At 36.2% G+C, this 23,398-nt stretch overlaps 1 protein-coding gene across 1 annotated transcript in view; it reads left to right on the top strand.

The window, feature by feature from the left end:
- Positions 1-23,398, top strand: part of cntn5 (contactin 5) — a 71,644-nt gene that overhangs the window by 11,971 nt on the left and 36,275 nt on the right. Inside the window, exons 3-6 of the mRNA XM_037677634.1 lie at positions 4,201-4,303; positions 15,100-15,281; positions 20,259-20,395; positions 20,499-20,628. Coding sequence (XP_037533562.1) covers positions 4,201-4,303; positions 15,100-15,281; positions 20,259-20,395; positions 20,499-20,628 — 552 coding nt within the window. The remainder of the gene's footprint in view (positions 1-4,200; positions 4,304-15,099; positions 15,282-20,258; positions 20,396-20,498; positions 20,629-23,398) is intronic.

Genomic DNA, 23,398 nt, shown 5'->3' with positions numbered 1-23,398 from the left:
TCTCTCTCTCTCTCTCTCTCTCTCTCTCTCTCTCTCTCTCTCTCTCTATCTCCATCTCTCTCCATCTCTCTCTATCTCTCTCTCTCTCTCAGCTTGGATAATACTGATAACGTTATAAATTACATTTCATTTAATGAAAATAAAACGGCAATGCATCATAATGTTTTATATCTAAATAAATGAAACGTCTGGACTAGCCAAACTTGTTGCAACGCTGCATTTGCATAGAAATAATGTTTTGCATAAACAACAGCAGCGTATGAGAGATCAGGTTGTTGAAGGTGTTTTGTTTTATTTTATTGTTTGAATTATCTCCAACTTCAGCCTCCTCTGATTTATTACCCACCACCGCCACAATGTTTTAGTTAGACGGGCTATTCTTAACAGCAACTAGTCAATTATTGTAAACTTTACATGAATTTTAAACTACTTAAAACAAATGTAAAAACCACACAGAACCAGTCCAGTAACAGTAAGTTAGGTCAGCATCTTTCTTTTATTTGTATTTTTGTGCTCCACCCAGTGAGTTAAAGTGACTCACCTGTTTACTCTCATCTGGTCCATTTCTCGTCCACTTTGGCTCCGTTCACTTCATCCGCCTTGTTCTGTGTTCATTACAGCAAAACACTTAATAATACTTTTAGTAGACGTTTATTTTCTTCAAACATTATTTTTAGAAAAAGTAGACAGTAGTATTGTAAATATACTCACCTCACAACATAAAACAATCTGTTGGGTCTACAAAATATGAGATTTTTTTTTTTTTTTGGGGGGGGACGACAAAATTTGGATCAGTCAGAACAAACAGAGCTTATTGGAATTTTCACTCAAACTACAGCATCCCTCTTACTGTTTCTAAAAGTGAAACTTCTAACAGCTACCAATACTCCGCCTTACAATTACAAAAACTTATGGAAGTCCTCCAAAAAAACAAGAAAAGATTCAAAAAAATGTGACCTAGCTTTAGGGCCAACAGAAGACAAAAATGAATCAAGTTTGTCATCACCTTGCCTCAAAGTTTTAACTGACTCTACAGGTCCAGATTTTATTTTCTCATCTTAAAATCTAATGAATCACTGTGGGAACAGATCACCAAGTCTGATTTTAACAAACGTGTGACAGACACTCTTCCTCTCAGTACGTAGCTGCAGATTCTGCAGGAGAATGGTGGGACCTGCTGCCTTCACAACATGGGATGAAACATGTGCAACACGATCCGAGTGCCTGACACATTTGTTTTAAGTGTAACTGAACAAATGATTTAAAGATATATAAATGTTTTTAGTTGTAATTTTACAAAACAGCATTGTACGATGAGGCTTTTTAGAGTTTGCAAGCGTTTTTAAACTGACATATCTTGTGCTGTTTCGATCTTGCCACTAGCTCTTAAACCCCCGGGGTAAAACTGAAATATGAGTCTACGATGAAGTTAGACTCCAAACATTCTGCTAGCTCCTCAGATAAATAACGTTATTAAGTTACGTTTTATGTAAACAAATGTTTCCGTTCACTGCCCTGAGATGACTTCGGTTGTGACGGCGCTATATAACTGAACTGAATTTAAATTAATATAAAGTATCAGTCAAACAACTAAAAATGTCACAGTAATGTCCCCATACAATGGTGAAATTGGTTCTCTGCATTTAACCCATCGCACCTGGAATACACCCAGGTGGAGCAGTGGGCAGTTATGTAAGCTGCCCGGGGATCTTGCTCAGAGACACCATGACATGTGGGAATGGCTGGGGATTGAACCTGGGACTTTTGGGCCCTGAGTCAGCTGCTCTACCTCTGCACCATCTCGGCCCCTGAATGTGCAATCTGTATGTCCGAAGCTCATTGGCTTGAGGTCCACACTATCTAGTATTGAATTAAGCTTTTATTTATTGCACTTTTAGAGGTTTATTCAATACAGCTAATCTTTCTTTGCTTTAATTAACTGATTCAAGGAACCAGTTCACAAACCAAACTAATGCAACAGTAAAAAAGCAATGAGGTACATTTCACTTCATTGCAGTGCTTCAGAAAATAATGTATGTATTTTAATCAGAATAGGCAGAAGTTCTAATCATTTTCTCTCCCTCCACTATTTAATTATAAGATTAGAGAAAAAAAAAATCAATAATTGTAAATTCAATTAAATTAAATTTATCCGAGCTCTTTTGTTGCTTTTAACTGTTTTCTCTTAGCTGTTTTGCTTCAGTGCTGCAGTAAAGATGTAGTGTCAAGCACCTGAGGACATATGTTGTTGATGTAGGATGAATGGGAGAATCTTAATGAAAACCTTTCCAGTTAACAAGTTTATTGAAACCAACATTTTTATTCACCAAAGTAGTGCCATTTCAACTTTTCTCATCGATCTGACATGGATTCGTCTTTGTTGAAGCATTTCATCTTTTATCCAAGAGACTTCTTCAGACTCAGTTGATTGCAGTGTTTCAGACTGAAGAAGTCTTTTGGTTGAAAGATGAAACATTTCAAAAAAGAAGAATCCGTCCAAAGGACCTGGCTTCACCTTGTTAGATGTTTCTACCTGAATTATTGAGCATGCATCAGGACATGTTGTCATTGATATTTTATTTTAATCAAATTTGTTATAGTTGTATTTACCACTTTTTAGTATTTTTTTTTTCTGTATTGCATTTTTAGTGCTGTCATATTACTTTTAAATTGGTATGAAGAAGCACAACACAAAAAGAAGGATTCTCGTAGAATTGATGAATGAAACTGCAACATAAAATATATAGTTATGTTTCATTTGAGGATAGGGTGAACTTTATTTCTTAAAGTTCTATCAAGTCCAGCCACTGAGACTGGATATAATATTAAAAACACTATAGCAAGAGCGAGTGACATATTGCAAATTCATTATATATGAAAGGCTGCTTTGGAGCCATAAACGTTGGGAATGAGATTGAAATTGAAAAGTTATTTGGAACAAATATTGTAAAATTCATTTTTTTTTTCCATACATTGTGGACCACAGTTCAATAACTCTTCTGTTGAATTCATTTGATCATATAAAAAATGTTGTCAGCCACACATAAAATGTCTGCGCCTAGTTCCACAAAATGTCCCGTCAGTCATTTATCTTACTGATCATTTACTTCATGATGCAAGTGTCGCTGCTCGCTTCAGTCTACGTTTTGAACTGTATTCATGCAGGAAGAGTGAATAACAGCGTGTCCAGTGGTGGTGTTCATATACAACACTGCGTGTGTGTTTAATAGTCTTCTACCCTAAAAAAAAAGTAAAACACTCATGTAATATTCATATTGTAAACTCCCTTTTAGTAAGATTGATAACCATAATTAGATCCCAGATGATGGTGTTTGCCTTTGTTACTCCTAATTTACTCAGTTCTATCTGACATATCATTCTGGCAAATGGAAATAAATGGTCGGCTTAACGTACAGACGAACAAACAAAGAAAGCACGTCCTCTGGCTATGATTTACATGGAAGGTGTTTGGCATTGTGGCACTTTGCAAGACTGACAACACACTATTACTTGTGTCCTTCACAATGTGCTTGCAAACTGTAGAGCGGATTACTAATTCTTGAGGACAATAGAGTCTTGTTCCATGTTGTCACTGGAGAATATTTGTTAGCGCATCATCCTAATGTTGTTTTTCCTGGTTTTTCTGAGAGCAGCCTGTGAGCTCTGCTATTTTGCTCACATTGTTACTTTTTTTCCAATGGATAGAAAATGCATACGATTCGATGAAACACGTCAAAATATAGCACAGCATATGTTAAATCTGCATTGTAGATTTTAAAAAAATCTTGTTGCACGGTCACATGCTGTAAAGCTGATTTAATTGAATATAAAGTGCAACTCTAAAAGTGAACACGATTAAAATGGAGAGTTGGAAAAAAAAATAATAATTCACACCGTACCAGATGGTGTGCATATTATGCTTTCTAAACCTGTACAGAGTAAGATTTAATGTACCGTGCATTAAAACAAATTTATAAAGACAGAATTTGGGGGGAAATGTAATTTACTGCTGTGTATTATTTTGCACGTGCTGCATAAATAGTCATTAAACAGCTCCTGTTGGCACTGGAGCCAGCATCCTTAAATTGCTTCCATGAGTTTCTATGTAGTAAGGAAGCAATAGTTTTAAAAAAAGGATAGGAGATATAGCAAACAGTTGTGTTTCTAATGTCTTCAATTCTTCTTTCTTAACCTTTGCAGGTGTCATGGGTGAATATGAGCCCAAAATTGAAGTGCATTTCCCAACATCTGTTCTGGCTGCTAAAGGAGTGACTGTCAGGCTGGAGTGCTTTGCTCTAGGAAAGTAAGTAAACAAGGACAAAGTGCACAAATATAGATTATTGTTTATTATAGTAGCATCACATAATTCACCAGGAACAGCAAACTGCACCCTCTTATGTTGTCTCTGGTATACTGAGATAGCCTCTATTGTGCTGTCTGTGTTCTTTTCTCTACTTTAAATTTCATTATTCCATTACCTGAATGGGAACCAGGCATATCTTGTCTTTAGGCAGTATGTTAAGTGAGTGTCGAGAAGTGCAGCATCGGGGCTCTGCTGTTAGATGGCATGTTAGTGCATGGAGAGGGGGAGGACTGAAGGGGGGATTCAGCCCGAGGGACCCATGTGTTCTTATAATTGAGAGCCCTAATGTATCTGTGTTTGCTGGATGCTTTCAGGGTCTGTTATGAATGTAGAAAGCTAAGGTTATGGTTTAAAAAAAATTAATAACAGTTGGCTGGCAGGAAAGAAAACACTCTTTTATGCTCCGAGACTAAATCCAAACCAACCATTGACATTGTTGTTTGGATTTAGTCTTGGTAAGGTTGAGTTTATTATCCATTGTTTTTTGTATTAAAATATTTTATTAACTTTTTTTTTTTTTTTTTTTTAAATACTCAAATGGTTAAACTACTGTATATGCAGGTATACAATTTAAACTTTCATATCAAAATTATTGGCTTATTTTTTTATTTGTGTTTTAAAAAATGAATTTATGCTTAGTATAACATAAGTAATACATTTTATTTATGGACAAAATGCTAAATGACATCATATCAGTAAACAGGCAAACACAACTAGCAACTAATTTATGAAAAATATAATAAAAAATGCATATATAAATAAAACAATAATAATGCAAAAATACTGTGTGTGTTAAACCAGCCTGAAAAGATGAGCTTTTGGCTAGCATGAGAAAGTTCCAGAGATAATGGGCAGTATGACTCCAGACTCTTAAGCTGGTTGTGGATTTATTTGCAGATTGAGCAGAGAATTGGGCAGAGGAAGAGAATTTGAGAGTTTGGTATGGTGTGCAAGGTTGGATCATTTTACAGAGATGTGGAGGAGCAAGATTATGGAGGATTAGAAGTGAGGAGGAGGACCAATGTCACACTAAACAAGGAGCCAGTGGAGTTATTTGAAGATGATAGTGATGTGTTCAGTAGGTGGGGTTCTGGTGACAAATTGAGCCGTAGAGTTGGTGACCATGCAAAGTTTAGAATAAAAACAAGTCTGTCAAACTGAAATAACTAGAGAAATTGCATATCCTGCAAAAATGCAGTGTGAATGCTTGTTGCTGAATAATTTTCTGAAAAAAATGCTGAAATTGGCTACAATCATGTTGAATTCTAGTTCAAATATAAATTAGCAGAAGAAAGCAGAAAGGACACACATTTGCTGAATTAGGTGTAAATAAGCAGAAATTAGCACAAAAACTAGTAAATCAGCTAAAAAAAAAGCTGAAATTAGCACAAAAATAGCTGAAAAGTAGCTGAAAATGCAAGAAGAAGCTTAAATTACTAGAAGGAAGTGGAAAGAGCACACTTGTACCCAATTAGGCTGAAAGAAATAGAGATGAGCACAAAAGAGTTGAAATTATCTGAAAAAAGCAGAAATTTGCAAATAAACAGCTGAATCGTAGCTTAAAGGGGAGAAAGAAGCTTAAATTAGCAGAAGGAAGCAAAAAGAGCACACGTTTGCCCATTTAGGCTGAAAGAAGCAGAAATAAACACAAAAAGTACAAATTTTCTGAAAAAGCAAAAAAACAATTCCCAAAACTGCTGAATAATAGCTAAAGAAGCAGAAAAAAGCAGGATCATCCTGAAAGAGCTGAACTTTTTGATATGATTTGTTGAAGTAGCACAAAAAATGTGGAACGAGTTAGATGCCAAATAATGTACGGAAGAAGTATAATAACTATAGTAAATATAAACAGGAAAACAAAGCATTCACACAATGAGAGCAGCAGTGTAGTTACAGTTAGATGAAGGTTTTGTGACACTGTGTTTTTAACTGAATAAATAAATATATATATCTGCAAAATAATGGCTGCTGTCAAAAATAAAGCTTTTAAGCTGTTGAACTGTTATCAAAAGTTGTTAGGGGCCACTCATGAGAGAAAGTGGCTTTGGGGCCAACAGGAACAAATTTCGTTACTGGTGAGTTTAAAGAAATTTGTGACAAACCAGTTTTTGATTTCTTCTCAGACAAACGAGAGAAAATGAATGAAGTATAGAAAAAGGTTAAGCAAACAGATAAAGCTGAGTGTCATCAGCATATCGGTAGAACTGTATTTTGTTTCCTGGAAATAGAACCTAGAGAGAATAAATCAATAATTATAAAGAGACGGTTGTTGTCATTTTTATTAGTAGTAGTAATAAGTTGTCTATTAAACAGTTTACTGATATAATCTCTGATGCATTTTGTACTAAAGAATTCAGAAAGAAAAAAAAAACTACACATGTATTTTCAAGTTCAAATTCAAGTTTATTATCATTCGCATCACATGTGCTACATGAGGAGGAACAAAATTATGTACTCAAGGTCCCAGTTACACCACAATATAGCAGAAATATAAAGTATGAAAAGACATAGTATATAAGGATCTAAGATATACACTAAGATATACGCTAAAAGAACACCAAACAATACGCTAAGAGATCTCAAATAGACGCTAAACACTAATAATGTAAAATAATACGGTATATTAAACAGCAGCCTGGACATTTTACTCTAACAACCACAATCATCAAAAGATTAATGCATACACAGTTCCAAGACCCAGTCAATAAATGAACATTCAGTTACTAATTTCCATCATTTTAAGATATTTAAAATTAAATGTGTGTATTTTTTTATGTTTAACATATCTTATTAAGCTTATAAAAAACTAAATTCAAACTTTTAATGGAATAATTGGAGATCACATCCAGAAACACTTGCTCCTGTTTCTGAATTTATTTGATTGCTGTTACTTGTATGTCCATGTAGCTTTTGTTTGCATAGTTGCTATGCCTGTATTGATATGTATATTGAATACTAATGTGTTTTATTGGTTTTTATTGATTGTATTGTTTTATTTTTGTATAACAAGGCTCTCTTGCAAATGAGACAATTGTGTTTCGATAAGACTCAGCAATAAATAAATGAAACGAAATGAAGAAAAACATTTTTTTTCTTCTTGAACAACCAAACAACTTCAGTTTTCTTCCCTCTGCTTCCCTCGTTGAAGACATTAGTGTGTGATGACTTTGTGTCGGGCAGTAACGCATGTGATTCTCTCTTGATTGCAGAGATGACTGATTCATCAATGCACCAAATTAGGAGATGTCAATCTTTATATGGCATTGAAAATGAAGTTAAATGGGTTTTTTAACCCTATTGGTCGATGTATATGATGGTACCCTTATGTAATTAGGGGCAAAAAACTTTTTGCAGCTGCCGGTATTCCTTTAATGATATAGTAAATTTAAAATATATCAATGACTGTACTTTAGTAGGCCACAAGGCCAACAAAAACAAAAGGATGAAACCCTCAATGCATTGTTCGGTCAGGTTAGTGGTGTAGATTAAAATGCACTGCTTCTTCTAAATATCATGTCGTGTTCGTATGTGTGTGGGCTGGTTCATTTGTCTGTTTGTTAGCAAAATATTTCATGAACCAGTAGGCAGATTTTGGGAACTCTCAAGCTCCTGGATGTACATTTATAGCTAAGTTTTGAAGTTAGGATGTTCGCCACAGTTAATCAATAGCAAACACTAAAGTAACAATAACTGCAAACGTGTACCTAGGATTATGTGTGGGCGTATCTGAGAGTATTCACAAATCCATATTTTGTGTGCTAATGGATAGTACAATATATTTATTTAATACTTGAATTTGTGAGGCAGTGGACGATATGCATTACTTTGAGGAATGCTATTTTCAATACTCTAATTAATCTTAGAGAATTGCACTATGTATTTATTGCTATCATTTATGGCATTTAATTATTCTTATGAACGAACAACAAAACAACAAAATGTTCACCTCGACTATTGCATTGCAGGTCTGTCAGACCATGCAAGACAAGTACAATCAAAATTAAACTTTACTAGTTTTCATCGGGGCTTACTTCTTTATTAGTTGAATGAGGTTGGAAATTGAAAGTTGCCATTGCTCCATACATGTTTAGTTTTGAATTATAATTGAACTGACTGTAAATTCACTTATTTAATAATAATAATAATAATACAATAAAATAAAATTACCAGACAAACATGCTCCTTAGTTTAAAATAAGACATATTAAAGTGTTATGTCATTATCTGAGTTCAAAGTTTTTGGTTATCAATTAAAGACGTTACAAGCTTCACAAATCACCAATTTCCCACACCGTTGTATACAATTTATTAAGCACATGGGATTAATCTGTTCTTAGACCTTCATAAATCATTTCCCAGACAAATAAACAACAACATAGGTTTAATTGAAGAAAAAAAATGGAATAAAACTCAAAAGGAGCATCTTGGGATCAATTCCTCTCTCTTACAAGAAAAACTCACTCTGGATGTCAGGTTAGCAGAAAAGCAACATGGTAGATTTATTGGATACGCAGCTAAAGAACACCTGGTTTCTAGTGTCAGTAAAAATATTGAACTTTTTGTTTTCACCCTTTACATAACATGCTTAAAAATTTATCGTCTTTAGTTTGATAAATAGACCTGATCCTTTTTTACATCTTAACATCAACTAAATTAACTTTTTTCTAACACATACTCACATGTCTTTGACAACTTTCTAGTGCTGGTACATTTATACCAAATCAATTAATAAATCAACAATAATTGATTTATTTTAGCCAATTATGAGGTGGTAAATGTTTTAATCAATGTTCCAAATTAAAATTTGTGACTTTCAGAGATAAGATTAGAATTCAAAAGCAAAGCGAAAAAGACAATAAATTACAAATGAACATAAAATGACAGAAGTTGTGTCATAAATCTAAATTCATAAGGATGGGATAAAAAGTTAAGTACTATAAATTAATTAAAGTTAGATAGCATTCTCTTGGAAGTTTTAGTTCTGGTATTTTAAAGCTAATAAACCTGTATGAATTATATCTCACCTCACTTCCAGCATTTATTTTTAATAAAACAAAAGGTCAGGACTGTAAATATACATCTTATTATGTTTTTATTCTCCACCTGCAGAAACCACTATGCTCGTTGTGGATGTGAAACAGCACAAGCTCATTTTTAAAGCCTCTCTTTGCTGTCATCTATACAAAACTCTGGATATTGCAACGCTGTTAGCCATTTTTATTCCAAGAGACACTGGAGCATTAAGGTCATTGTAGTTCAAAAGGCCTTATAAATGTGACGAGTTACACATTCAACCCACTCCTTTCCACTTAAAATAGGATATATTGCTTGTACGTTTTTTTTTTTTTTTTCAAATACCCATAAAGTAGTGAGTTTTCTTTTAGTTTCAATGACTCTAGTGTGAATCAAACCTTTAAATTCCTGCATTTACTCTCCTCACTGAGTAATACAGGACCACATTATCTGCAACATTACAAAGTGCCTCTTAACACAACCCATTTTGTACTCTTGGTGCTGTGGGTAATTCGTTTCAGAGATGCTTACTTGTGCTTATATCATACAGGTAAAATATCTATTTGTGTTTCATTTGACAAATTCCTTCAGATAAAGTTTATAATTTCCTAAAGGGACCAGCGAATCGAGAGCTTAGTGAATAAGATAGATTACTGGGTGTTATCTAGATTTTAATGATGTGATGTAAACCAATTTTATATTATGTTCTGGTATTAGATTTAATTTTGAACCTTTGTTATTAAAGACGTCCAGGTGAGAGTAAAACAATTGTATGAAACACTAATTAAGATGCAATCTACCGCCCTGCCTATGGGTAGAGATCAGCTGCAACGTCTTACATAACGTACAGCACGTCACACATCCACAGGGTCACAAACATTTAGTCTAATGTGCTAAAAAAAGATCAGAATGATCAAAGTTCGGGATTTTATGCCAGCAGCTTTGGCAGAAACTGTCATGGAGTGTTTCTTGTTTTCAAGTAAGCCTATTTTGTCCTGGCTGCTCCCCAGCGATGTGAGCGTGTACAGTCCCGATGCTCATTACTCAGCCTCCAAAGAGAGATCCTGCCATGAACTCACTAAGATTCACCGCTATCTTTCGACCCCTCAAGGTCCCCAAAGACTTCCTTTGTTCTCTGCCTTGTTGGGAGTTTAATCAGAGCAAAGGTCTCCACCATTGTCCATTAGTAAGTATAAAGTGCTTCACAGCACTTCCATTGCGTATTCCTGAACACTGATTAAATCTAAATGCCTCTCTCTATATGAAGGAATATTTATGATGTTGTTATACCCAGTACTAGAAAGAAAAAAGCAGGTGGTGTTGGATTAACTTTAGACAATACTGGTTTGATGAAACTCAAAAAAGATAACCCATGATTCCTTATAAAACTTTGTAAATTCAAATTTGAGCCTGTGTTGCAGCCAAGGGCAATTCTCCGTCCTTGTGAGGGGATAAGAAAGCTCAGGGATGTAACATTTCCATCTTGGCTAAATGATTGATGGATTCACTGAAGGTTTTTTTGTGTGGTGTCACGTTTCCATCTTTCAGGGACCTGTCAGATCCACTTGTCATACATAAAATGACTGATACAGAGCACATTATGGGGCAGTCACCTTCTACACATGCAAGTCATCTGTCATGTGAATCTACATAGACAGTCTCGAATAAAAAACAATAGGCAGAGATTGTTTTTACAGAAAATTATGTCTATTTGATACCAAGATTTCAATACTGTGCCAATGCTTTGTAAAATTTCACACGTTTCAGATGTTGGTTTACAACTATATCCATATATATATATATATATATATATATATATATAGGCGCAACTGGTAGAGCTGCTGCCTCTCAGCGAACAGGTCCTTGGTTCAAACCCCGGTCCAGGTGCCTTCTGGGTGGAGTTTGCATGTTCTCTCCGTGCATGCGTGGGTTTTCTCCGGGTACTCCGGTTTCCTCCCACAGACCAAAAACATGCATGTTAGACTGATTGGTAACTCTAAAATTGTCCCTAGGTGTGAGTGAAATGGTGAACGGTTGTTTGTGTCGTTTGTCTCTATGTGTCCCTGTGATGGACCTGCGACCTGTCCAGGGTGTACCCCGCCCCTCGCACAGTGATTGCTGGACATGGTCACCAGCGACCCCCGTGACCCAAAATAGAATAAACGGGTAAAAGTTAATGGATGGATGGATGAATATATATATATATATTTATATATATATATATATATATATATAATATATATATGATTGCAGGCAGCATTATATAAAGTTGTTAAAAAATATGTAGTTGAGATAATCTGAAACAGAAAATATAAAATTAAAATTTCTATTTTCATAGCAGTTTAAATGAAATTACACGTTGATTCCCTTCTAGGAAAAATACTATTAGGCTATAAGATTATATAGAAACAAAATCACCTTCCCCAGACCTGGCAATTAGTTAAAATAGAAAAGTTATTTCAGAATATGTCATGCGGTAACAAATACTTTACAATTAAGATCATATGGAACATATTCCTGATTTATCGATGGTGTAATTTGTATAAATAGTCCATCAAATTCCTTGAGGCTTGTGTCATCAGTCCCTTCAGTGCATGCATTTTATTCTGTAGTTCTCAAAGTTTGATTCTGGACCGTTCAGCTAGTTATGAATCATTTTGAGGTTTTATGGTCATCAGAATCTGTTTATATTTTAAAATAATTGATCGATGTTGACATGGATGGATGAACATTGTGTAACAAGCTACCTATTTAGCTCTTATGTCCATGTTCTTCTTGACTATTAGCAATGTTTGCTTGAACAAAGGACAATCTTTGATTGTCTTTACTGCTGTTGTCTTCAGGAACAGAAGCTGCAAAGCTTTGGGACGGCTGGCCTAATATGTGCACTCACAGTTTATGTTTATTGTAAGGCCAGACACAGGATAAATACTGCACCATTGTTGTTGTGTTGGTTCTGGTTGTTAATGTCCAGAAGCATTTCCCAGATGGATGCAGTTAAATACTGACTTGTCTGGGGTTTGTGGAAAGCTCTTTGCATTTGCTGCTCTCTCTGCATTCTGCTCATGCGATCTGAAACCTTTAAAGTCTGGATGACTTTCCTTTATCCATGTCCCAGTGAAACACATAAATCTGCATCTCTAGTATTCCTGGATGTTCATCTCAACTCACCCCTCAGGATGGTTAGAGGCTCCACACCAGATTCATGATTTATTTTTATTTTTTTTCCCAGGCATTAATTGAGCTTTGCAGAGTTAGTTCAATATCATGATCCTACACGTTGTCACATATCTTGTTGCCATAGTTACCAGTTGTAATGGTTATTAAAAAGTGCTAGAAGTATCACCAGAGATCACTCGGGAAGCACACATGAAACAACATTCCAGGACATCCTTGTAAAGGAGATTGATGATCTCAATGCATTTCTTCCTGGTAAAATAAAGAAATAAAAACAATAAAATAAAACTTGTCATTTGAGATTAGTCAGGTTTTTTCACCTGCTTTTCTGCAAAATGGTGTTGCCAACTTAGTGGCTTTGTTGCTATATTTAACCATTTTTTTTTATCCCGTTAGCAGCTTCTTTTGCTATGCAGACGACCCGCACATGTATTTGCCTATGAAGCCTAAAAGTAGAAATCTTCACGTTTCTTTTATTGATTGTTTTGCTGATATAAAACAGTGGTTTTAATCAAAATGTTTCCGTTTTTAAATGAAGACAAGACGGAGTGCATCAGTTTTGAGGATGCTCCTCGTAACTTTGGTGCTCTGAAATACAAAGTTCAGACCCACAGTTAAAAACTTGGAGGTGACCTTTGACAAGGTTTTGAAGCTCAACAAACATATAACCTCTTTAGTCGAAGCCAGCTTTTTTCAGTTACGTCTTTTAACAAAGTAAAGCTTTTTTTTTTTTTTTTGTAAATCGTCCTGACCTGGAAAAAGCCATTCATGCTTTTCTCAGCTCAAGGCTTGACTACTACAGAGCTCTGTTTGTAGGAGTCTCCCAATCCTCCATCAGACATCTTCAACTGGTCCAAAATGCTGCAGCCTGTCATTTCAACAACACTCCCAGATGTGAGAACATCACACTTGTTTTATTTTCTCTTCATTGACTTCTAGTCTATTTTAGAATTTTTTTATTTTTTTGTTGTTGTTATTATTCACTTTTATTAAAGCTCAAAATGGTCTCGCCCCGCCTTATTTATCCGATCTAGTAACTTTACGTAAAATAAGAGCACCTAACACTGTTCAGTCAGGTCATCTGGATGGTTTATTTTTTTGTGCTGAGACGTTTTGCCCTCCATCCAAAGGGCTTCATCAGTCTGAGGAACGACCAAACAAAACTGATTCTCCACCAACAGCATATTCCAAAGTGGGAAAAAAAAAAAACTGGATTGTTGAGCATGAACTTTTGGTGAATATAAGAAAACTTTAAGATCACCTAACACTTCTTTACTGTTTGTTTCAAAGTGAAAAATACCAACGTCGGTGGTCGGACCTTTTCAGTCGCTGCACCTCAACTGCCTCAGAACTTGCATCACTGATCTGGGTCTTTTTATATCTAATCTTAAAACTTTTTTATTTTATTTTTTTACTTAGACAGGCTTTTAATATTTAGTGGCACTCTGACATTTTTGTATTGTTTTTAACTTTTATATTGTGCAGCACTTTGCACACCTTAAGACTGTTGGAAAGGACTCTATAAATAAATGTTGATTGACGGATTGATTGAACTTTTAGCCAAATAAAGGAGGTTGCAATAAATCTAGACAAATTATTCTGGTGTCATTGAAGACTTTTGGACAATCTGGCAGGAAATGATGTATCTATCATTCTAGCAAGCAGCTGGTGCTGCCGTCAGACCAGCACATTCACAGGCCACCCAGTCTTTGCACAGCATCCCGCCTAGCTACGGTCAAAGCAGGAAACAGTCACACATCCAGAACAAAACACAAAGCTGACACTGTCAGGATGTGCACTTGTATGTATTTATTGTTTAAATCAATCACTGTAATAAAGTAACTGTGTCTCTTTTGGGTCACTTTTGCCTAGAGAAGGGACACTTTGACATAAAATGACAGTAATGGACAAAAAAAAAAGGTGTATTTGTAGTTCTAAACATTTAGGGATTCTTTAATCCAATGTTTGCATCACCCACAAAGTTATTCATTTCTCCTACAGCACAGCTCATGGCTATTTATGCTAATTAAGTGATGAAATCATTTAGCACCCTCTAGCAACTTTTAGGGCAGCCAGTATCTGTTTCCCTTACTGAAGAGTTGGCAGCGCCGCCAAACAGAAAGGCCTCGGCCCGGTTGGAAACTTACAGACTTATTGTTAAGAGGCAACAGTTCAAACTGCTTCGCCATGTAGCTAATTGTATTTTAGAGGGAAAACCACGTGGGAATACTTTTTTTTTTTTAATGAACAATAATCCTAAATGTAGGTAACTACAAAGAACAAAGTGAAGATGGATTAAACATTTTCCTCTTTAGCGTTATGCAAAATTGGATAAAGTTAATTTGGTGAATCAATCTTCTGCTTATGTACTGCTGTACACCATTTCATTTTAAAGGAAACAATGAACTTGACATTTTAGTGAATTGCATCATGTAGTGAATTGCATCATTGCAGCTCGAGCCCTTTTACTGTAAACAGATACTGCTGATGCTCTGGTTATTCTACGTTACATTGTATGTGTTCAATACTGTTTCTCTGCTCTCACAGTCCAGTGCCAACAATCACATGGAGGAAGATTAATGGCAACATCCCCAAAAAGGCAAGACTTCGGAAGTCCCAGGCTGTACTAGAGATCCCCAATATTCAGCTGGAGGATTCAGGAACTTACGAATGCAAAGCTGAGAATCCGAGAGGAGGAACTGCTTTCAAAGGGCATCTGCAGGTCTACAGTGAGTCTGAGTCTACTGTCACTTTTCTTTTTTTATGTACAAAAAGAAATCAAACCTTTTTGTGTGTGTGTGTGTGTGTGTGTGTGTGTGTGTGTGTGTGGTGATGTGGTATGCATGCACTGTGACTGGCTATTCAAGCACTCGTGCTCCTATTCCCTACTGGTCTGTTTACATCCCTTTCTTCTTTTTTTGCCTTTGTGCAGCCATCATGCATTATCCAAGAGCGAGCATACATTATCACAAGTGTTGATATATTTATACCAAGAATAGCAGTCTGTGGAACTGCTCTACTTTAAGTTTTTATATTACCGGCATATATCCTTTACTAGTTAAAGTCTTATGAAATTCATTCCTTTGAAATGTGTTGAACAGGCCAAAGACTAATTTTGTTTAAGATAAATAAATAATAGTCACATGATTTATTGCTGATCAGTTGTTCTTTTAATTGGCCAGTGTGGTTTGCCTTTTACACTTTGACCTAAACTTCCTATGCATGGCTTTGAACGCATACAGATGAATTTTAACAACACTTCGACGTTGATATTGAAATAACACATTAGTCATGAAATAAATTGTATAAGGAGCGCCAATAGCCAGGACAAAATGCATTTATTTTACAAAAGCACCATGATTCTATTGCTTTAAGTTCAATTTATTTATATTCTGTATACGTTTAGCATATTTTATCACAATGCCAAGTTCAGTCAATAACTCAATCTTTTTTTATTTGCTATAGTTGGAAATTGTTAATGCACATACGTTTTTAGATGAGCTTTGGTATTATAAAAACAGCTTTCAGCTTTCTATCAAGAAGAGGTGCAAAGAAGGGACTTGGAATCAGTGTTTTTGCTTGTGATCATAAGCTAAACTGGTGCTTGTCTCCCGTTTTTCTTTGTCTGTGCCTTGTGCACCGTAATAAGATAATGGAGTACCTCAACCTTGGTAGGACACATTTCCAAGACCCTACACTTCTTGGCAACCTTCATTCTGTTGACATCACAAGGAGAATGGGGGCCCAATTTGTAGCGGCCCTGCACTAAATGTAATTTACACAGGTCAGCTGGGAGTTTGAACTTTCATTGTGAGGGAGACCTCTCTGACCATAACCGCTCAATCAAACCTCATGAAACACGTTCTGCAGAAAGTGGCATATGCATGGAGAAGAAAAGAGTGTGCTCGGCATGAGAGAAACAGCTCAATACTGAGCGTGTCTATAGTCTACACACACCGAACAAGAAATGCACTACAATGCAGAAAACTGTGCACTTTTAGAAGATGTGTAATTATGTGTGCTGATTTATAAAGGTTTAATTTGGTGGCACTTTAAAGTAGATAAATAAATGTGACAATTTGAAAAAGCATTGGAAATAATGCCAAGTCTATTAAAGTAATTGTGGGGCTCCTTCTTTGTGCTTAAAGTTGATTTTATTAGTCTTGTAACAGGATTCTGTTCAGAGCTGTGAGCTCATTTGACCAGACAATGTTTAAAAATGACATTGTTTAAATAGAAATAGATACAATGCATCTGTAACAAAATGGCTTAAATGTATTAGATGTTTTGGTTTCGAATTAGGCTGATTCGTTCCAAATCTTCTCCCTTTGGGCTTGAGATGACTTCTGTTGAACTGGTGGAACATAAATGAATTTAAATGGATTGAATAAAGAATCAAATACAATATCACAATATTAATTTGGTTATTTTTGATCATCTTAGTTGTTGTGCCCTGGTGGACAGTGCAAAATGCACCTGTTTTCAATAAAATATTTTTTAATTATTAAAAATATCAATGTTAAGAAAAAAATTAAATAAAATTATATATATATATATATATATATATATATATATATATATATATAATTGGATTATTTAAGAAGCCACAATTATATTTTGAAAATATGTTTTTTCTCTTTAATTGTTCAATGTAATATTTCAGATTTGCAGGAAGTGAAATTAATTACAAATAATAATAATGCAAAAAAAAAGAATAATAATACATTAAACATGATGAGTTAAACGGGAAGCAGCACGGTGGCACAACTGGTAGAGCTGCTGCCTCTCAGCAAGCAGGTCCCTGGTTCAAATCTCAGTCCGGGGGCCTTTCTGAGTGGAGTGTGAATGTTCTCTCTGTGCATGTGGGGTTTTCTCCGGGTACCCCAGTTTCCTCCCACAGACCAAAAACATGCATGTTAGACTGATTGGTAACTCTAAATCCTTAGGTGTGAGTGAAAGAGTGAATGGTTGATTGTCTCGTTTGTCTCTATGTGGCCCTGTGATGGACTTGCAACCCGTCCAGGGTGTCCCCCGCCCCTCGCACAGTGATTGCTGGACATGGGCACCGGTGACCCCCGTGACCCAAAATGGAAGAAGCGAGTAAAGGATGGATGATTGGATGGATGGATGGATGGATGGATGGATGGATGGATGGATGGATGGATGGAGTTAAACGGGAAGTGTAACCAGACAGTCCTCTCACAAGAAGGACGAGATGAGCTGCTGGTTCCATGAGAAGAGGACAATGATGGGATTTTAACACGTTTTAAGAAAGAAAAAAAAAACTTTGCTTCAAACTCAGCTGAATTGCATCTTTTAAAGAAAGACAAACTACATACAGTCTGTAAACAATTTAGAATTTGAGTTGTGACAGAAATTTTCTGTAGTGCAACTATGCAGCACATGTGGATGGAGCTTAGAACACAAGGATGTTAGCTGTTTGAAATAATCATAATAAAATGAAACGACAACAATAAAAATATACAAATACAAACTTTAAAATTACAGATAAGATGATGTATAAATGATAGACCAGCCCTGAGGGGAAAGGAAAAAACAAATTAAATATTCATTCATTTAACTTGGATTCATTTACAAAAGAAACCTGATTTCTTAACAAAGAGTGATGACAACAGTGAATAACAACAAAAACAATAGACAGTCATAAAATAGGTATAGGTATACAAATTTAAGTTTCTCTCTTTTTTTTTTAACAAATCAAATCAAAACAAAATAGCAACCAAAAGGACAATCAAGAGGAATAGTAGCAAAAAACAGCCAGATTGTAAGGTGATTTAGAAAACCATAAACAGGAACATGTCTGAATTGGCTTTTGCCAGGAACTTAACTGATGTTTAAAGTCACTTAGAGAGGTCAAGGTCGAGAGCTTCAGGTCTTTTTGCAAGATATTCCAGGAAAGAGGAGTGGCGTAGGAGAAGGCCCTTTTGCCAAGTTCAGACCTCACTGAGGGGACACTGCGTGTAATAATATCCTGACAGCGCACGCTGTAGCTGCACTCATGTAGAGACATGTAGGAGGAGATGTATGAAGGCAGCAAACCAAGAAGTGATTTAAAGATGAAAATGTACCAGTGGGAGAGTCTGTGTGAAGTTAATGATGACCAGTTAACCAGTGAATACAGGGTGCAATGATGGGTACGGTAGTTACAGACAGTTATGAATCTTAATGCACTGTGATAGACATCATCCAGCATCTGCAGAGTGCTTGTAGGAGTGTTCATATAGATGATGTCACCATAATCAATGGAGGCAAGGATGGTCACAATTACAAGGCATTTCCTAGCATTCAGATTTAGACAGGGTCTATTTCTGAAAAAGAAAACCAATTTAACTTGAAGTTTCCTTACTAGATTTTCCACTTGAAACAAAGGAGAGATGCGAGTCAACCAAGATACCCAAATATGTACAGTAATCGCCAAACTCAATAGGGACACCATTTGAGGATAAAATGAGGAAGAACTGATGGGACTGACTTCCTGTTTGAAAAAAAGAACCCCTTTGGTTTTATCGGCGTTTAGATCAAGTTTGAGACGGAACAAATGTTACTGGATGATGTCAAAGGCGGATTGCAAAAGCTGGAAAGCCTTATCAACTGTTTTAGCTCGACAATAAACAACTGTGTCATCAGAATAAAAAAATGAAAGGATGCATCAGGGATGCTTTGACCTACCTTACCTATGTAGATTGTAAAGAGGGTGGGTCCTAAGACTGAGCCTTGTGGCACACCATTACTGACTGTTAGATAACTGGAAAAAAATACCATTATGTTGAACACATTGCCTCCGATCTGAAAGATAATTAGAGAACCAACCATTGGTATGATCTGAGAAACCAATTTCTGAGAGCTTATGACACGAGATGTTATGATCCACAGTGTCAAAAGCTTTAGACAGGCCTAAGAAAAGTGCAGCACAATACTCCTTAGAATCCAATGCTTCAACAATGTCATTAAAAACCTTCAGTGAAGCAGTCATGCTGTGTTGTTTCTTGAAACCAGATATGAAGAATCTCGACATATAAACACTGGATAAGATAAATGATGTGTCATATTAATTTGGAAAAGATTATATATACTCTGAAAGGCTCTGGTGAGAGATTTTGGGACACTTGGAAGCCATTTATAGCTTATATTGAAAGTACGTCAATGACTGCTGTTTGATGTATGCATGTCTGTGTTGCTCGTCCGGTATGGGAGGGTAGTGTGGGAGGGGATTTTGTTGTGTTTTTATTTTTTATTTTGTGTGTGTTATGAAAAAAAGATAACAAAAAGACTAATTAAATATAATTAATCAATATATGTACAATGAATTAATAAATAAGTAATTATTAATCCAAATGCAATAACTGAGTTATTTCTGTTGGTGATTAATGTTCTCATCTGTAGTCCTTACTGGTGCTCCAGAATATCTCCATCTGTGTGCTGTATACTGGTCTGAATTACAGTTTTATTGAATTTGGTAATAAAAGACAAGCCATTTCAAATAAATGTAATGTTTCACATTTATGCCTCATGATACTTTTTTTTAAATATCTGCAGAATAATGTTTTTTCTTCATCAATGAATCACCCAACCCTTGCTGCCCTAGTCTTAAGTGCAGCCTCTCACACTGTTGACAGTGCACTTGTGTGAGTTTCAAGGATAGATTTCTTATTCTGCCATATCTTTTTTCCCCCTCTATCTTGCAGCCCTCCCTCAGTGGGTCAGAATGATTAATGACACTCAGATGGATAGTGGTGAGAAGCTCCAGTGGGAGTGCAAGGCCGTCGGGAGGCCTCGGCCCACCTATCGCTGGCTTCGTAATGGTTTGCCCTTGACATCCCAGGTACCTTCAATACACAGACCCTCGTCATCGTTGATTGCACAATTTATGCAGCATTATCATGTAAAGTATGCCCACTTTCATAAACACTGTTTTCTTGCTTCAGGGTCGAGCTGAGATTGTGAATGGGGAACTGACCATTCACAAAGTACAACAGACGGACTCAGGAATGTACCAGTGTGTCGCAGAAAATAAATATGGCGCCATCTACTCCAATGCTGAACTGAAGATTTTAGGTAATGTTTATTATTGTTCATGTGGACTAAATCAAATTAATTTTAGGAGAAGGTTTGTCTTTCCAGCACTTACTTTTGCCCTTCCACAACCAACAAGACTGACATCTGAATAAAGTACAGGGGGATAGGTAAAGGGATTGAAATTCCAGAGGGGAACGTTGAACTGAGAGATATGCTGATTGCCAATCAATGGTCCCTGATTTAACCCAAGCAGTGGACAGCATGAATAAAACAAGGACTCTCATGGTTATATTCGCTGCTCTGTCTGCACACATCAAGCTGAAGTGAGTCTTGGACATTTTGGTATGTATTCTGATGAGAATATCAACCACTGACTTAAAGGTATAGATTTATACTAATGGAACCAAACACAAGGAATGGCTTCTTTGGTGAAGTTTAATGATCCCATTAGCATCTCATTTGTGCTCAGTTTGCTTTCACATTACAATCCCCTCTACCAAGAAAAACAAACCTTCACTTCATGACTTTTATCAGGTATTTTTTACGCATAGAAACATTTTTATTGTCTGATAATCAGCTCTAATCATAGTTAATTTCCTACTCAGACATAGCACAGTTTAAAACCTGGTGTTCGCATTTCAGCTAAACTAGCATCACATGCAATTGGAAATTTTGGGATACAGAAAGGCAAGAAAGAATAGCTTTTTTTTTAGTCCCGAGGCTTCAGGCTAAAACATAACAGTCATACTGAATAGCTGTCCACTGTTCTGTGCTGATGCACTATTTTCTCCTTGTCATCTTCTATACTGGGACACATCTGGTGATACCCATTCCCCTTTCATTTTTCCCTCAGGGACGACTTGATTTACTGTCTTTATGGCTTGCCCTTTTCTGAAGGGGAATCTGTGGCATTTTGAAAATCTTACTGCAAATGGAAAAAGTTTTTTTTTTTTTTTTTTGTATTTGTGTGTCTACAATTCGAACCATTAAAGTAAAAACAACACTGTTCAGTTAGCGTCGAATAAAGGTGTTTGTCTAGAAAAATTAAAAGTTCTTGAATTTTTAAAACCTGATTTGTTTTGACGAGTAGGTACTTTCGCCTTTCCATGAAGTCGCAGTCACTTTGGTGATATTTGCAAGATGTTGACGAATGTTTTCATAACTTTACCCTTCGGGAACATCTTCCCTGTGACCTGCGCTCTCTCTAGATGTCCTGAAGTAAACACTATCAGGACAGATTACATGACTAATAACAGCCTACAGATGAGCGGTCACTGGAGGCTACATGGGGGCAGTGGTTGCCCTCACATCTCTGATCTTGTCCCAGATCCAACTCTGCTGGGGGTGTGGCGGGAGGGTGAAGGAACATGAGTGCTGCTGCCACCAGTTTTGATTAAAGCAAGTACACGCAGCAACTGCTGTGTTTTCTGCTCCTTGTTGTGCCTTGAGGGACCTCCGCCACTCAGACAACTGCTCAGGCTGAAAGACACGAGCAATGCAGGGAGAGGGGTCAGCCTGTAGCTAATGATGAGATGGAATTGTCATTGTGTATAATGTCACCTAGGAGGCATCATTCAGGATTTGAATAATCACAGTTGACAGAGCCCTGCAGCCGGCACAAAGCCTGTACATGGATTTCTTTTGAAAGACATTAATTGTTTTAAACAATTACGTATTCTTTATCTGCTCAAGCGGTCTAGTTAAATATGGGTTAATAACAGTAAACATAAAGCAGCACAAAGCTATTCAACCATGTCATCGTTAGGATGACATTTAGTTAGCTAATTGGGCAGCACCAAATTGTACCAATAAATAACACAAAATGCATTCACAGTTTGGCAGTTCAAGTGAATATGTCATTATTTCAGTTAAACTTACACTGGAAACTCTAGTCACATTAAAAGTTATGGAGCTGTTTTGATCAAGCAGTAATTATATTCATATTTCATACATCTTTGAGGTGTCTCAGTTAAAACACAATAAGTATTTTATTTGTATTTTAATCATTATTATATTTTTGCAAGTATGCATTTTTTTTAAACTGCATCAAGCTTATTTTTGTTTCACTTTCAGGCTTCAGCAAAAGAATGGGTCACAAAAATAAATTAAATCAAGTTTTGTTGCAGAGAGAATAAAAATCTTGTTTGCACACCCTTTTTTCCTGTAATTAAAGCCACATGAGATAGCATAATCTCATAGATACAAAAAGTCAGAACTTTTGATTCATTATCTGATCACACACCGTTGTTTAAGATCAGTTTCAAAACCATTGCTCAGTCCCACCACTATGTTGGTAGAAATGTTCACAGTAGCTTTAGTCATTTCCATTGTTCCAAGACAAAATCATATTTAGAACTTAATAGCATTCATTTGGTTATATTTTATCCAGTTTGTTTCAGAGATAAATTAGTATACAGTAGTCCTTTGTTACTATGTGGTTCGTTTCTCGCGGACTCCCTCTATCGCAGTTTTTCAAAGTAAGATTGGACTTGACACACAACTATTTGACTGATGGATGAGCCACACAATCAACATGCATTTTTCATTTAAAATAAATTATTATTTTTTTTTAGCAACTGCTGCACCTGTGCACCTACTATATGAGCAGCCCACAACTGCAGGAGAAGCTTCCTCCTGCAGCGTGTAATGAACTCCACTATGCAACAAAGAAGTGGGCGTGGCCAAGATAGCTGGCAGGTGGCAGAAAGCAGCTGGAGGCAGAGAGCCGAAATCATGGCATTCTGTGCTCGTTTAGAGCGTTTAGAGTTTAGAAACATTGTTTAGAATACTGCAAGAGTGTGGGAAGGGT

The sequence above is a fragment of the Nematolebias whitei genome, chromosome 6 (assembly GCF_014905685.2).
Source record: "Nematolebias whitei isolate Nwh7 chromosome 6, NemWhi1, whole genome shotgun sequence".
Classification (NCBI taxonomy): domain Eukaryota; kingdom Metazoa; phylum Chordata; class Actinopteri; order Cyprinodontiformes; family Rivulidae; genus Nematolebias; species Nematolebias whitei.
Note: the sequence above shows the minus strand (reverse complement) of the source record. Positions and strands in the feature narration are given on the sequence as shown.